This window comes from Taudactylus pleione, unplaced genomic scaffold (genome assembly GCF_031769625.1).
Source record: "Taudactylus pleione unplaced genomic scaffold, aTauple2 ptg000181l, whole genome shotgun sequence".
Lineage (NCBI taxonomy): Eukaryota > Metazoa > Chordata > Amphibia > Anura > Myobatrachidae > Taudactylus > Taudactylus pleione.
The window spans coordinates 1211626-1229647 of record NW_028284583.1 but is presented as its reverse complement, the minus strand read 5'-3'; the positions used below and the strand labels follow the sequence as shown (position 1 = coordinate 1229647).

Genomic DNA, 18022 nt, shown 5'->3' with positions numbered 1-18022 from the left:
GTGCCATACTCTGCCCAATAAACAGATCTTCCCACACTCCTACACTGTAGTTGACGTGATAATTGTGATCATCAATGGTAGGTGACTTGAGTGCAAAATTATGGCAAAATATATCTGGTTTTTCTCTATCCCTCTCTCCTCCTCCATCTTTCTTCTTTAGATTTATCTGTACATTATCATATTTAATCTCCTACTTATAGATACGATTTTGCTCACAATAATTGTCTATATTTGTGTATGTATGTGTTTAAATGTTTGTGTATATACATGCGCGTATATATGTTTGATATTAGTATGGTATTTGGTCATCATTATATACTGTATGTTTAAATAGTGTTTTACAGATAGAGAATGAAACACCAAAATAAAGGGAGACTTGTATGAAATTGTGTTATGAGTTTTTAGATTTTAATTACTATTGTTATACAAAAACATTTTAATATAATTTATGTATAACACATTATAGTATAAAGAATATTGAAAAACAAATGATAAATATATAAAAACCTTTGAGTTGCATGTATATATTCTTACTTTATTATGGTAGAAATAAGTATGGCAAATTGAATTCATATGCAATTAATCAACTAATCAATTAAGTAAACCCTGGAGGTGTCTCCAGTCTTAAAAAAGTCCTGATCAAGTATAGGATGAAACGCACCAATGGTAACCTAGAGGATATTCGTCTGACTGCTGGAGAAGCTGGAGAACTAATTGCCCAGCAAGCCCTTTCCGACACACAGTTTGCGGCCGCTGCTGCCTCCAGGCGTGTCTGTGACAAGAGGAATTGGAGGACTAATTGCCCAGCAAACCCTGTCCGTTATACAGACAGTGGCACATTGCCTTTTTTACTATCACCTGACGCACACGAGCCCGGCATTATCGACAGGCACCAGTGGCGTAACTAGGGTATTTGGAGCCCAGGGCAAATTTGAAAAGGGAGCCCCCCCCACCGATGTGTGAAAAAATGGGCGTGGTCACTTAAAAATGGGGCGTGTCAACATGACACACCCCTTTATTTTCACACTGAACATTCCTATCCATATGCACCTTAACCCCAGTAGTACCCCTTATACAGTACCCCCAGTATGGAGTTGTGGTCCCTCTTATGCAGGCCCATAGTAGTGCCCCTTATACAGTATCCCCAGTAGTGGTCCCCCCAAATGCAGTGCCCCATGTAGTATTCCCCCTTATGCAGTGCCCCCAGTAGCAGTCCCCACAATGCAGTGTGCCCAGTAGCGGTATCCCCTGATGCAGTGCCCTTTATATGGTGCCCCCAATAGTAGTCCCCCCCTATGCAGTGCCCTTTATATAGTGCCCCCAGCAGTAGGCCCCCCCATGCAGTTTTCCCAGTAGTGGTCCCCTTATGCAGGCACCCAGTAGTGATCCCCCTATCCAGTGCCCCCTGTAGTGGCCCTTCCTATTATTGCCCCCAGTAGTGGTCCCCCGAGTGCAGTGCCTCTACTAGTAGGCCCCTTTTATAATGCCCCCAGTGGTAGTTCCCCCCCCAAGTAGTAGTCCCCAGTAGATGTTCCCCCTCCCGATTAAGTGCCCCCAGTAGTAGCCCCCCTCAGTAGAGGTCCTCCCAATAATGGTGCCCCCACCCCCAGTAGAGGTCCTCCCAGTAGTAGCCACCCCCCTCCCCCCTTACCTGCTGCTCCGGTCCACGCCGCCGCTCCCGCTGCCGCCCGCCAGTCCTCCCGGGCTGGCGCGCTCAGCATTATGGGACAGACGTCATGATGTCAGTCCCATTACCCACTGCAGGAGCCGGACGGAAGTCCGGCTCTTGCAGTGGGTGCTGCAGCAGTCAATGAGAGTCTATCTGACTGTCATTGGCTGCTGTTTAACACACGCATCGCCGCCAGCGCTGGCGGCGATGCGTGTGTTATGCAAAGCCTGAGCCCGCCTCCTGGCGCTATTGGGCAAGCGCTCAGGGGGAGGGAACGGGTTCAGGTGTGCAGCACAGGACCGGCGCTGGAAGCCTAGCGCCGGTCCTGTGTAAATGTGTAGCGCCAACCGCAATCACTGTGGTCGGCGCTACACTTGTGGCTAACTAGGGCGGGCCGGACCATGGCCGGCGGCGCCCCCCACGCTGCCGGTCCCACGGCGCCCAGGGCACACACCCTGCCCGACCCCCCCTAGTTACACCACTGACAGGCACAATAGAGTTGGATCATTGCTTGCCATGACTTTGTACACCTACCTACAGGAATGTATGCATGATATGTATGATATATGAGTAGCGTGGCCACGCTTATTGCATCTATATATCAGTTGCACAAAGACTAAGATATTACCTTTGAGAACAATATTCTTGTGATGTAGTGCTGGGACGCCAGCAATTATTCATTTTTACCTGTTTGATATTAGACTGTGGATTCAATTAAGCTGCTACATGCTTGCTTTTCAAAGAGTTACATCAGTTACCAATTACACAGTCACAGTCAATTGTATCATTAGAATGATTATCTGAATATGCCTATATTTTTTCTGTTTTAATATTATATATGTGTCATATTGTATATTAAATTAAGATTTTATGTTTCAACAAGCCTCCTGTACATTTCATTAGAGAGCTAATATTATTTTCATCCTATATAGATCATTGTTATTTACTCCCACCTTGCACATTACCTACATGTTCTGTTTGGTAGTTTGCTTTTATCTACATGATCGTAACTAGCCCAAGATTGTTACTAGCTAGCAGGTGGTTTTTAAAAGTATACAAATTATTTATTAGAGAGAGCCAAGTATTGTAGCTTCAAAAACTACAAAATTATCCCTTGAAAATATATATGGAAAAACTATAAAATGTAATACGAAATCACATCTCATAGAGCCACAGAAATAAAGCTTTCACAAGTGTCACTCATCTAAAGGATAATTAATATAGACTACTCACAATTATGAATATTCTTTTGAAGCTTTTTCCATTTTTGTATAAAAATTAGCCCATTGCATCCATAATGTGGCACGTTATAAATGACTAATATGTAACTAATTTTGTCACACATTGCCTGACTTTGTACATTCCAATGAGCATTGACAACACAAATTCACCAAACAGTCTGTTTTCTCAATAACCCCTACATACACTGATGTGGCTACTGGATTACCAAAGTATTCCAGGGTCTAGTAAATAGTTGTCATTACAAACAAAATATTAGAAACACATGAACAGTGTTACAGCTAGATAGATTGTCAGATCATGGTAAATACCATCATATTTTTACACTCTTGAAGCTACTCAATACCTGCTTTTTATAAAACTCATATCTGATAATGCCCATTCTTTGCTCTTAAGGTTCACATGCATACTGCGATTTTGAGAACAATTTTTAGTCTTAAATCAGCAAAATACAGTGTAGATTAACCCAAAATGATAGCCAATCTCATTTATGGAAACCTTCAAATATCAGTTGCGATGCAAAGTAAATTCAGTCAGATGATGATCTAGTATGACCATGTCCATGATCATTGTTTGACCATTAATTGACCCCAATCTGATCTGTTTACAGTATTTGGTCCAAGCACTGAATTGCTGTATTTTTGATTTTTGGCTACAAAAATTATATATAAGTATATGGTCAACTATGACAGAAATTCAGCTACCCACAACTGTAATGCCAGATCTGCAGTTTCAGAATGTCCTAACTGATGAGAAGTATTTTGTTCTTATTTGTGACTAGTCCATGGACACTTCTTTATCTCCACCCTAAATATACTCATGTAACAGCGTAAAGTACCAACTGTGACCAAAGCACTGATAAGGTTATACACAGGAAAGGGAAAGGGTTTCTTACCTATATGTATTAAAACCCCAGGAGAGTGTATGTGATGCAAAACAGAAAAGATAGACATTTGGGCTTTAGTAAAAGGTGGATAAGGGTTCCTGGGATTATGGATGGAGAATGAGGGGCCGGGCTACATCCATTAGGCCCACTTTTCTGTGTTCAGCTCTTCAGCCTGAGAACAGGCTAATTATTACTTGCACCTTTAAAAGAATGTCAGTGGTTTTACTCAATGTCTCACTACCTGGGTAAAGAGACAGTAGGATTGTTAAGAGACATTGTGATTTACTGACCTTGAGTCCTGTGCATAGGTCTATGTTTGTGGTAGGGGCATTAGGTGAGAGATGGATCCTGTTTGTTAGGACGGGTTAGGATTTTGTTTTATGTTTGTTTTCATTTTACTGTAAAATAAACTAGCTTCAGCTAATTACATGGAAACCCTTCACTGGTGTGCTGTTTCCTGGCTGCTGTGTGTTTGAAAGGGCTCATCTACCCCAGGAGATGGCACCACACAATCAATTAGCTTGTAAATGTCATTTAAAAAAAAACAGCCTGTAAAATGACAGTTAGAAGCTGATTGGTTGGTACTTTATCTCTCTACACTTTATCTCTTCCAAGCTTTGATACATCTCCCCCAGATATTTAGCGCATTGAAATCCCAAAGGCTCATTAAGACCTTTAGGAAAAATTGTATCTAATTTGTGAATCCATTTAGATTCTCGTTGGAGCAATAATTTATCATGATTTCCTACTCTAGTTGGGACAGGCACGTGATGGATTATTTGATATATTAATGTAACCGGTGCATATCATGGAGAAACAAAATGCTGTGTTACTGGCTGATCGCTTGTTATGTATCTTGGTAAGGAGTGCTCTGGTGCTGCCTCCATCCTCAGTGCAGTCAGGTGAGCTGAGCAGGCAGTCTCTAGGATCTGCCAGAGCTCAGTGAAAGGTCTGACCTCTGATAAGCGCTACTGCACATGTGTGGCATCTCCACACCTCTTTCTCCCTGGTATTCACACTGAAGAGACGTCAATCCAAGACTCTCTAGCATGCTAGCCTTATAGAGCCTATACAAAGCCCGCAAGTATACTATATCACCACAGCTATAGTGTATAGGTATATTGCTAACATCTGCCAATGCTCAGATGCCTGGTGCACTACAACACCTAGTGATACCCTAAAGCTCCAGGCTGCTTCCCTATACTACAGTTATACCTGTCATATCCCTGTGTCTTATGCTACTTGTTATTCTACTTAGTTCAATTAACCTAAGAACTGGTCAAGCTGTAGATCATGTGGACTAACTGCTACAAGCAACAGGCAACTGTGCCACATCATATATGCTTTGTCCCAATGTATTCTTTCCTGGTGGGTAAATTGTCTGGGGTACTACTACATCCAGCACCACTGTTGTGCACTGCACTGTTACTCTGTTCTGCTAATAGGTTAAGGGCCCAGTAGTCTCAAGTTGATAGGCTCTGGATCCCAATACACCTACTCTGTTAATACATACCACATGGGCAAATAAGTACATATATTACATAGCGACTGTTACAAGACAGAGTTAACTTAATATTATACTTGTGGCGTAAATGAGGGTATCTGATGTAGTCGCCTGTCAGCTTTTATAGCTGCAGGTGAGACATCCTATGCATTAAATCATCCTTTTTATTTACTGCTTAAAAAATGTGAAACAGCAAGTTTGAAAAAGCCAGTAATAACAGGTTTCACCACCCAATCTTGGATATTCCTGGCCAGAACATAGTCTTTAGTTTTTTTCAAGAGTCCCTAGATTATATCCTCCCTGAATGAGTTTATTTAACATTATATCCATTTGGATATTAAGATCCTCTTCATTACTACAAATACGACAGATCCTCAGCATTTGTGAAAATAAAAAACTGCCTTTAGTAGGGGTTAGATGAAAACTTGAACAAGATGGCAATACATTTCCATCTGTTGCTTTTTCATTTAAGGACGTACTCAATTTAGTATTGTAGCATCTAAAAAGTTGATGTAAATTTAATTGGACTAGAGAAACTATTATGTTTATCAAGCAAGTTGTTAAGGCCCTCTCCAGAACCAGGCCAACATATGAGGATATCATCAATGTAGCATGTGTAGTATTTAGATTTGAGCTCCTGAAAAATGCATTTTGCTCAATGGCAAACATGTAGGTGCTGGCATTTGATGGGGCCACTTGGACCCCATCGCACATTTTGTCAGTTGGAAATATCTTCTCATGTCAAAGTAAAAGTAATTTTTACATAAGACCATTTTCAGCAATTCTAGGAAAAAAGTAAAATTACATCCCTTGTACTCATTATTATTCTGAATCAATTGCTGGGTCCCTCTTTTGCCTTCCTGGTGTGGGATAGGCGTATACAAACTGCAAACGTCAGTGCTATAAAGAATACAATCAGTTGAAATGTCAGCTAATTTAGTTAAATCTAGTAGGCGAGAAATAGATTAATTCAAAAAGAAATTAGCTTTCTGTACACAGGGATGTAGGTATGAATCAAGATAATGTAGGTATAGCTGAAACATGAACCCCCAGGCAGAAATAATGAGTCTGCCAGGGGTTCCTGAAACCTTCTTGTGGACCTTTGGTAGGGAATAATGCAGGGGTATAATAGGAAAGTCCCTGTCACAACTCACGGATAGATAGTGGATGTTAACCCATATTTCGGGTTTGGCAAGACCTAGTACTAAGAAACGTAGTCTAACATGCCGGCGGTATTCACCAGGGATCCCCGCAAGGAGGTTTGGACCTAGCTGCATCCGAGGTCATCAGAGTTGGTTCCCTAATACAGGTGTTGGTATTCACTGGATATGAGTGGAGTACAATGAAGACATACAACTTAGTCGACAAGCCGGGTCAAATCCAAACAGACAAGACGGTACCAGGGAACAGATGTATGCAGGTCACAGAGGATAGCCAAGGGTCAAAACTGAAATACCAAGTGCAGTACCATGGAGAAGACGAAGTCAAGTCACGAACAAGCCAAGGTCAGAAACGATCATTAGTATATACATGTGAGCATGCTGGAGTAAGGTTTAGGAGCCTATACTCTGGCACTCAATAGTGCTCAGAGCTGTGCTTATATAGGGAGGGACTTCAAATTAGGTGCCAGTGTGTCACACTAGGTGCACCTGGCCCTTTATAACACATTCAGAGCGGTGCACTTCCCTATGGGAGCCACGAATGCCCGCTCACAGAGGCAGACAGCAGCCACCAGGACTACCTGCTGCCCAGCCATCAGCCACAAGCAGATCACCACAGCAGGAATTGACGGATCCTTACATGCTGCAGAAACACAGCCCCTAAAGGAAGCCAGCACTGCCGGACCCGGTAAGAGGGATCGGGACCTGATGTGCTGTGACAGTCCCTAGTTAGGGCCCTTCTAACTTCATTGGGGAAAATGGTAGCCTCAACTGCTGAGCATAGCAACAAATCTAATTTTTAAATATAACAATAGGATCTGATGTAAGTAACCGATAAGTGTAAAGCTCCATACACAAGGAGCGATGCCTCCGATCAGACAACGATCAGTTGATCATTGTCTGATCATGTTGCACATGCTGGATGTTCGATATCGAACATCCAGCACATGCACCAACCCCTCAATGACTATAACGACTCGCGATCAGCGATCGCGGGTCGCTATAATAACCAGGCCAACCTGGTCGATATCGACCAGGTTGGCCTGCATGCATGGGCGATGGTCGATATCGACCATCCGTGCCCGCACATCGACCATAGTTTGGTCGTTTGAAGGGGCCAAAAAGTGGACGAATGTAACGATAACGATATAATCGATATCGTTATCATACCAAATCGACCAGTAATACTGTATCTGACTGTGTGTATGCACCATTTTCACACTACAGTGTCTACCCAGGAAATTCCCAGGTAGACCCCTTTCAGACAAGAGCAGGGTTTTTCTGCTTACCTGCCTCTTCCCTGCTCTCTGCTCCTCCTAGCCTATCCCCTCTCTGGCTGATGATGATGTCATCATTCAGCTGCCGGAAGCTGGCCAATCATAATGCAGATTTTTATTTTTTATTATTATTATTATTATTATTATTTTCTTTTAATTTATTTTAATTCCCTGGTGGTCCAGCGGGAATGTACGGGTTGCCCGCTATGGCTACCAGTTGGCGGTCTCCAGCGCGGGTGTCCCTGGCGCCCGGCTGGGGTCCTGTGTCGCTGCAACAGCGTCCGGCGTGGCGGGCGGCCCGCTGTGGCAGAGACCCGCCGGTGGGTATCCCCACCGTCCAGCAGGGGTTCTCTGTACACAGCTGGCCGGCGCTGGGGGTGATGAGCAGCAGCGCTGAGCGTCCTATAGGATGCTCTGCGCTGCCAACTCAAAGCAGCAGTGCTGAGCGTCCTATAGGACGCTCTGCACTGTCAACTCCATGTAAAAGCTGCTTGGTGCTGCCCGGGAGTAGTAAATTCCCGGGTAGCACCATTCAGACAGAAGCAGGGTAATTTCTCGGAACTTATGTCCCGGGAAAAACCGTGGTAGGTACCTTTCAGACAGATGCGGCTACCAGGGAATTTGGCTGAGGCAGGCCAAATTACCAGGAATCTCGAGACGTCTGAAAGGGGTATTAGTCAAGTTATATGTGGCGTAGTTGACCATGGATATTGAATTATTCACAATTTCATCCATCATCCAAAAAAATTTTTTATTGATGGGCTCGATGATGATTGATCGAATGTAGATCTCGGTGCCATATTGAGAACTTGTTTAGGTATTGTAGATAGAAAATCTTTAGCGGGATTCTCACCAAAAAATTCCAGCAACTTTAAGCTGCATTGTATATATATATATATAAATCATCAAAGCTGGTGTTTCATATCTCATTGCAAACAAAAGAAGTGCAACAAATTTTATTTATACAATTTTATTTTTGTAAAAAACATGCTATTTTTTTATTTTTAAAAAATACAATTATTTTAAATTATGTTATTCCTGTTATAAACTATAGTTAATCTAAGGTTTGATTATTTTTTACATAGTTTTTGGAAATCAGGTTTTTCATGCATTTGGTGCTAAACAGTTAAATGAAATTAGAACACAGTAAAGACAAAAAAAATAGCTAATCCCTTAGGCAAAGTGTTAGTCAAAGCCATGCACTCAGATATAGAAAGAGCTGAATGCAGAAAGGTCAAGTGACTTACATATGCAGCAGAATGCAAGCTGATATCACGTGGAAGGAATAGACAATATAATGCTTCACTGAGTTTCCATATAAAAGGCTTTTTTGATTAGTGAATTATATTAATGGTGATATATTGTTCAGTTTATTGATTAGAGCAATACAAATAACAATGGCTTTACTCTTCTCTACATATCTTATTGGTTGTTATCACCTCTCAGTGCCAGCTTGTGTGTAATTAAGCAAAAGCATAAAAAAATATTAAATTGTATTAAACCAATAACTAGAGCACTAGACCCTGTAAACATTGTAAATAAACAGTAATCTGTATGAATCAATACATTTGTAATATGCATCCAAAGCGTGTATTCACAAACACTGTTCATTAAATGTGTTTAATAAATAAAATGAGAATAATAGTTTATTTAGAGGACGAGTTTTATTTATTAATGATATATATATATATATATATATACATATATATACAGTATATTACTATTCTATTCAACTATTTTCTAGAGTATCCTAAAATAACCTTGTCTATGAGGCTATACCAGGTCAGTTCCCTATTTTTTTTGTTTGTTTCTTACTGTACATTTCTTACATTTCTAGTAAGTTTACAGCACAAGATTTTATTCCATCTAGTAAGCTTTGTCTATACAACTCCCCATTGGCAGTTTGGAAAATCTAAACCATTCCATTAAAATCAGTCATGTACAATATAGGTTATTCTGTACATATAATTTAATACCAGCCATATATTTTAATATAATGGCTTCAATGGTCAGAATTTACTGTATTTATTTATCATATTTATTAGCAGGATGACCTGTTCTAAACTATTGCTATTATAATCAGTAACATTTTAGTAGACTGTCTATAAAAGTGTATTCATTATTCAGCGCATTGCTGACCAATGCAAAGTTGTCTAATAGCTCTACATGCCATATATAAGACTGAAAAGTAATCAGATGCAGGCAAACTGTTGTTGCACTACATATTCCAGCATCATACATCCCAAAAACTCAAGATTTCACTGTGATTATGTGATTTGCAGACCTTGAAATGGGTGGTATCAAGGAACTATGACTGAGATGTTTGTACAGATTGGAATAGGTGTTATGGTTTCAAATTGGTCAAAGTTTATGCAAAAAAAGACACACTTATAAATAGCATTTTTACACTCCTTTACATCCATCACATATGTCATTTGTATTGCTTTAAAATTATAATTTGGTATTAGGCAATATAAAACTTAAGAAAGTTCTCTAATACAGCCAAAACAACTGTCCATCTTGTTTAAAGGAAATAAGACATTCACTAAAATATGCACATAAAGCTATATATATTATATATATATATATATATCTATATATATCTATATATATATATCTATATATATCTATATATATATATATATATACATAAGCATCAAAGAAACACCGTTAAGCGTAAGCTAATATTGGTGATCTCCTCTAAACATAGACAGTGACAAATAATATATCAGCTAATATATATAGCTTGTGGCGGTTTATATTCAGAATGTTGACACCAAAATATCTACATGGTCTGAATGCCACCATTCAGAATGTCGACATGGATGGGAGGTCGACAATGAACATGTCAACATTAACAATGCTGACAATGACATAGTGTTGCCATTACATGATCTATATGTCGACATTTGACATGTCGATCTCCTGTCCATGTCGACAGTCTGAACGTCTTCCATACCATACACCTCAAGAAATACACCTGAAAGTGGACAAGTGTACACAATGCATACTTGCCGACTCTCCCTGATCGCACCTTATCCCATTATAAAGCTGTCATAAATCAGAGATATATACATTCAAATGGTATATGGCAACATGCAATTTCATGGTTTCTGTTGGCCACTTATATGTAACCAACACAAAATATGAGCAAGTCCTGAGAAGTATCAGTGTGTTTTCATCAACAAATAGCTCTTACTAACAGCTTTAGGGCTCATTTACATTTGGATGTGAGCCAAGTTTATGGCACGCCTCTCAGATGTAGCAGTACACGCCCACTTTACCGCCGCGCTCATAGGTGTCGCTTTCACACTATCCCTGAAATGCTTTTTCAAAAGTAGGCAAGTATGACACAAACACAATGTCCTCTATTTTGGATTTTTGGGGTGACACAGGACTTTCTTATCTACTACAGATGAGTGCAGTTTTATGGGGGAGAATCCTGGGACTTTAACAGTTTATTGGATTCTTCTCATTCACTTCTCATACAGAATGGGAATTGTATTGTATTGTACATATTGTTATACTGTATATTCATATGGCTGCAAATTTTTAGATGAATAAAAAACTTTTTTAAAGATATTATACCAGGATCAGCTATTTTTGTCTCTTCCCTTGTTTCTGATGTTAACAACCTAGTGCCTGCAATTACATATTAGAGGCTATCCAAACCCTTCTCTACGGAAGGTTGCTGCTGGCAATCTGTCATCTGCGCATGAAGGAGTGATTATATTCTTCTTCATTCGGTTTTGTTATTTGAGACCTATATTGAAAGGAGATTTTATATCATATAATACAGTAGTTCTCAATGATTAGAGGATAGTGCCAATATTTGTATTATTTTGTTTCATACATTTGTTTCCTGGCTGTTTTGGCACTTGCTGTGCTTATTAGGGCAGCTCTCAGTTGGAGCTCTTGGGAAGCACTTTGTTTTTAAATGTTGGCAGACTACACTGCCGGTCAGATGTTGTTTAACAGCTGGAGAACCTTAAGTTGAAAAAGACAGTGTTACAGTAACTGATATATGTGGCTATTATGCTGGGAACTAAATAATATCTATGTAGTGGCTTAAAGAACCATCATTAATATCTCAATATTGTGTTTTTCATTTCCACATCACTGTTTTCAATACTTGTCTACTCTCCTGGAATGGCCGCCTGGCCAGAAGAGTGGGCAAGTCTTCCACAGTCAGCTGCCACCCGTCTGCACCCCCCCACACACACAGCTGCCCACACCCCCAGCAGCCGTCCACTTACTGAGCAAAAGCGGATGGTCCGGAGGGGCTGAGGATGAGTTTTGAACTGAATCATGTCCCAAGCTTTGCAATGCCTGTGATTTCAGCCCTGTATAGCAGTGATGCGGCCGTACCACTATGCCCCCCATACCGCCCACCTATGCCATTGCCACACTCCCTGCTATGCCGACCTGTCTGCCCCCACGTGGAGGGGACAGCCAGAAAGTTGGCAAGTATGCTGGTATCTATAAATGTATTGACTGTAAAAGAAAAAAAAGGAATAAACAAGAAATAGGAAAGTGAGGACTTTTACATTTATATTAAACATTAATAGTAATCATTATATTACATAGAAATATACCTAGAACTAGAAATGCAATCATTTTTCAAAGAGGAGGCTAACCCTGAATTGCATGCCAACCCACGCATCAATCCAATAGTTTAGGGATCCCTAGTTTAATAAAAGAGTGATCTGCATAAAAGCAGAACCAGCATGCATTGCCTACTGTAAGTTTGATTCAGAACACCACTTTACCTTTTTAGGCATAGAAACTATAAGTGCTATACTGGAAAACATCTTTTAATTCTTCATTTGCTTCACCAATAAACATCAATTGCCTAGTTCAAATGCAACTATGCAAGCAACTTACCTACAGTAATTACCAACTTACTTACCTATGCAAGCAACTTTGTCGGAGAAAATTTGCGTTTGCCTTTCCGGTTCCATATGATGATGATGATGATGATGATGAAGAAAGGACTTGGATCTGCTACTTTCTATGAATAACATCAGGATCAGCGGCACACACTGGGAAACAGGGCTCAGCCCCCACATCTTCCAGATCTCTGCCAGTCAGTACAGTCCCAGATCTGATGCAGTAATAATGCACTAGTCAGATGACTAACAGAAGGAAATCCACACAGAAAGTACAGTGCAGTCTGATAACTAACTAGTTAAACATCTTCCAGGAAACCAGTAAGAAAATGTAGCAAAGTTTAAAAATAGATAAACTGCTTTTTTCCCCCATCACCGAATCTAGGCTCGTGCATGCTAGAAGTACAATAACAAATATACAGAGAAAAAAAAAATCCCCTAGACAAAAATGAAAAATGTTTTGACATATATAAAGGAAAGAATGGTGAGCTGCACTGCACTTCCTCCTGCCACAATTAGCAATGTCTGTGTCACAAGTTCCCACTGTTGTTACACATCAGGAAGAGAAGGGAAATTGCCTGTTCAACTTGTCATGTTTTAGTAGTGCGTGTGGGAGGGGGCTGCGGTGAGTCTGCTTCCACCCAGTCAAGTTACTGTACTTACAAATATGTCTGATACAGAAGAATGTTTGTGTTGCTAACAGAGCTTTGCTTCCTGGTATAGTGTGACTAAACAAGACATACACTTTAGAAGTTGCGGCTGAGGGATATTCATGATGGGAGGGATTTTTACAAGTGGAATTAAAAAGGCCAAGAATGATTAAAATCAATAAATCAAAATATAAAAAATTTAGAAAATATAACTTTTTATATTCATTGTGGTGCCAAATGCTTCATATAAAAAATGTTTATGCTGCACAGCTATGAAAAGTAATATCAATATTAACACAATGCTTATTGGTTAAATATAACTAGTCTGAATAAGTTTGACCCATCATCATCATCATCATCACCATTATCACCACTTTGTATGGCACCACAGATTTTGTAGTTCCTGATATAATTGATATAGACAACAGAAGATAATAGTAAGTATAATAAGGGGTGCTGAGAGGGTGGGCTGGTGCTCTTTACCTGGACCCGGACTTGTTGGAGGGGCCTTCCCCCCACACCTCCATATTGTAGGTGGCACTTCGGGTAGGGATAGAGAGGAGATTGCTGCTGCAGCAGCCTCTCTCCCCAGCACATGCAGCTGTGTGCTGGGCTAGGGAGATAGGGAGAGAGGCTGCTGTAGGAGCAGTAGCAGTCAGTCCTCTCCCTGCGTGATGTGCAGGGGGAAGTGACCGCACTCCCCCCGCTTGCTGTATCTGATGCCTGCGCATAATAACACCTGCCTACACCTCCCCTAGCTGGCCATGCCCCCTCCTCAGCGCTATCGGCAGCCCTGCGCATAATAACAAGCCAGAATGAATAAATCACGTATCAAAATATTTCAGAATTCATTGACTCATACCAATTATTCTTTAAACAAATACTTAAACACCTTGCACTGCAAGGTGTTCAAGGATTCTAATAGTCTCTAATAGGACATATAGAATTGTCATATAGAATGGAGAAGTGGTTCTTTGCAACCAAACAATTGGTGTATATAAAGCGTGAAGATGTGGAGAAGTGACCCAGTGGAGAAGTTGCCCATAGCAGCTACTCAGCTTCGAGGAAGCATTGATCAAGTACATTCTATGAAATTATAGGTACTGTAGAAGCTGATTGTTTGCTATGAGCATATTCTCCGCTCATTACACTGCTTGATACACATCCATAGTCCTCATACTACATTATTATATTACACCTGTATATAATCTCTATATATAAAATCAAATGTCCTGACTCACTGACTCATCAACGCTCAGCCAAACCCCTGGACCTAGAAACATGAAAATTACGGAGTATTTATAAATTCAACTCTTAAGGTGCCCACACACATAGCGATCTGCACACGATGAGCCGATATGTACGATTTCCCTTGAAACTCTCCCCTGGCAGCTCTGCACACGATCTCCACATGATCTGCACACGATTTGGTGTCCAATCTTCAAACGATCTCTCCTGCATCCAGACTTTCACAGTGCATCGTGTCCTATATTGGCAGATCTGCCCTACTGCACAGAGATCTGATGATGCAATATGCGACCAGCGGGGACGCGCATCACATCGTGATTGTGAGTTGGGACTCACAATTTACTCTCAATTTGATCATATTTTACATGATCTGTCATTCCATTGTGCCGGAATCGGCCTGATCGGGTAAAATATCGCTATGTGTGTGGCCAGCTTAAATGGAAAAGGGATAAAATGTTTCCTCTTGCCCAAGGTGAGTGGGTGGCAAAGCAACATGTCCCAAGTGCTGTGGGACTGTAAGCTCATTGTCTGGGTGGAGTGGCAGCTTCAGAGGTGGGGCTACAGCACTGTCCAATATTCAAATAGGGGAGCCACACCAACTGCCAGTGATGTTTGGTAGCAGTTGGGGTGACAGTTGGTGTGGCTCTCCTTATTGAAGATTGCACTGTGCTGCAGCCCCACCTCTGGAGTCACCACTGCTAAGGATTAAACACTAGGTTTTTTCCATTTAGAAAAATTAGTTGTTTTCATTTTCTATAACATAACCAATTGAGTTTTTGAATGTTAAATGGGAGATGGTGCCTTACACCATTGTCCCCATCACAGGAGAAGGAGCCTGCCTGTTCCGGTCCCTCTCCTCAGGGACATATGACTGCAGGGTGTCCGGTGCACACGGGCCCCTGGGTCCAGGGGTGCCCACACCGCACATCCTCCACCCCCATTATCTAAAACTTATCTCTCTGAGGTCCCACCTCGGGTTGTCTCAGCGCTGCACAAAACGCCGGAAAATGGCTGCTGCTGTCGTTTTTCTGGTGCTTTGCACATGTGCAGTGAGGCATGCGCAGTAGACTCCGGGCACACCCTAGTGCCCAGAGTCTACTGATGCTGCGGTGGCCGGCCAGCCATGTCAGTCAGCTGCCGGCCGCTGGAGAGAGAGGTAGGGGGCCCCAGACGGGAAATGCATATGGGCTTCCTCCTCTCTTAAGACGCCCCTGCCTCTCCTATCTCATGCATGACATTTAGCTAATGGCTACAAAGGTGCGTGAACTAATTGTAAGGCATGTTGTGGACAAGTTGGAGGTGTACCTTCTTGACATCTACCAAACAACATGCCTTTGTACAAATGTATTTCTGTTCTTTTTGCTCTTAATGCCAAAAACAAGTGTTTGCACAAACAAACAAACTTAATTTACTTAATCTTGATACCAGCATGCTACTTTACACCAGAGGCATAAAATAAACTAAGCATATAAATTAAGTTAAGATGATTTAAAGTAAATTAAAATATCTTAGGTCTACCCTAGTGAAACCGGGTAAATCAGCTAGTATTAGTATAAAGTTAAGGACAGACTCCTTATTTTAGGTTGTCTTAGGTGGAAAAGGGTATAGAAGAGGAATTAAATTGTGGGTCAAGTACATTATACCTGAGAAAGCCTTCATGTTTCTGAGTAGTCAGAGGCAGGTGCAAATAGCCATTGATAATGATGAAAGTCACCAGTACTTGCCAACCACCTGCGATTGGCTGTTTGCAAATGTGCTACAGATACTATGTGCTTATTTGTTACTGGGGCATATATTATGCTTTTATGTGTATATTTAAACAATTTATTTTTCTCGAATGTGAGACAGAGAGTTGTTATTGTTGTATTAGAGAAATATTTTAAGGTTTATTAATGCCTAATAGAGAATAACAGATGAGGGACAAATCCCCTTTGTAGTTGTGCTTACTGCATTTCAACTTGAGATATTCTGTCTGGTAAATAGAAGCTGATTATCAGTGTTAATTGCCAGACCACCTGTGAGAGGCTGATAAGGGGTGTGTTAGTCTCTGTAGTCATTCTCTTACTGCCTGGGAAACCGGTCAGATAGCGGTTGAAAGGCACTGTGATTACTGAATGTAAGTGCTGTACTAAAAGACTTCTGTTTTGTGAGAAAGGTATTATGTTCCTTCAACTCGGAGAGAAAATTATTTTGTTTAGTTAGAGTCAGACAGGCCAGTATTTACTTTTATGTTTTGTTTATTTTTGTGCTGCTTAATAAAACTAGCTCAAGACACATGTACCAATGCCCTGAACTTGTGTACAACTACTTGACTGTTGCATGATAAGTGCCACCATTTACCCCAGGAGACAGCATCCTTACCCTGATCTTGCAACAATATCTTTTTTAGTTTTTGATATGATAATCCACCGCTTCTCCCAACCTCAGGCATGGATGCAGAATAAAAAAAACACATTAAAACACATTACAAAGATCAGCGCCGCCATAAGGGGGACTCAGCCGGGACTAGAGTCCTGGGCCCGTACAGAAAGGGTGTCTGGCTGGCAGCGGAGTGGATAAGGGCCACGGGCATTTTGAAAGCAGTGCCGGCATTAACCAATCGTAGCTCGCGGACTGGCCCCAATCAGGAGTGGCCACAGAGGCTGCTCCTGATTGTCTGCCAGTCTGCAAGCTTTGATTAACTCGCAGTTGGCACCAAATTCAAACAAAATGCTGCTGCTCTCCGACTTTTACCCTACTCTTCCACTTTTACCCTGCTCTTCCTTTTTTACCCTGGTCTCCCACTTTTACCCTGCTATCCCACCCTCACCCTGCTCTCCCACCCTCACCCTGCTCACCCACTGCCTATTTTGACAGTCCCTAGCCCCACAATCTCTTTGTTGCTGTTTTATGGTATATTAGCAGCGGCTGCTGTGCCTGATGCTGGGTCTCACGAGACCTTGTCGGTAGTCTCTTGTTTATTTGATTATTTCTTGTTAATTAATCAAGTTGTGATCACATTTTCTCATGCACCCCTTTTAACCCGTTTAATCTAGCTTGTGTCAGCTGTTTTCCTAGGTGTTTTGCAACAGGTATGCTAGGTAACTGTCTCACATTTATAAGCAAAGTAGCTTTGAGCTTTAAATTCAGGTGAGATACAATCCGTCTCACCACAATGTATATATATATATATATATATATATATATATATACTGTGTGTATATTTAGTATATTTAGTATAATATGTTGAAAATAATCTTTTGGAACAATTAGCTATATAATTGTGGATTATCCTGATATATGTTTATATATAGGCATACATACATGCTTTTCTGAGTAGTTGTGATTAGTTATATAAAGTTTTTGATCAGCTATGTAAATCTATGTTTCTATGAGTTTATATAGGTGAAAGACAATATAGGTCTTTCCCTTATTAGGATGATTATTTAATAAATATTCTAATCCTTCCCCCTTCTTCTTCTTTTTATAGCTGGAATTAATTGAATATTCATTTCCTAAGG

At 40.9% G+C, this 18022-nt stretch overlaps 1 protein-coding gene across 1 annotated transcript in view; it reads right to left on the bottom strand.

Moving 5' to 3' along the window:
• AOAH (acyloxyacyl hydrolase) overlaps positions 1 to 13168 on the bottom strand; it is a 187293-nt gene extending 174125 nt beyond the window's left edge. Inside the window, exon 1 of the mRNA XM_088476026.1 lies at positions 12645 to 13168. Coding sequence (XP_088332152.1) covers positions 12645 to 12804 — 160 coding nt within the window. The 5' untranslated portion in view covers positions 12805 to 13168. The remainder of the gene's footprint in view (positions 1 to 12644) is intronic.
• Positions 13169 to 18022: the final 4854 nt, after the last annotated feature.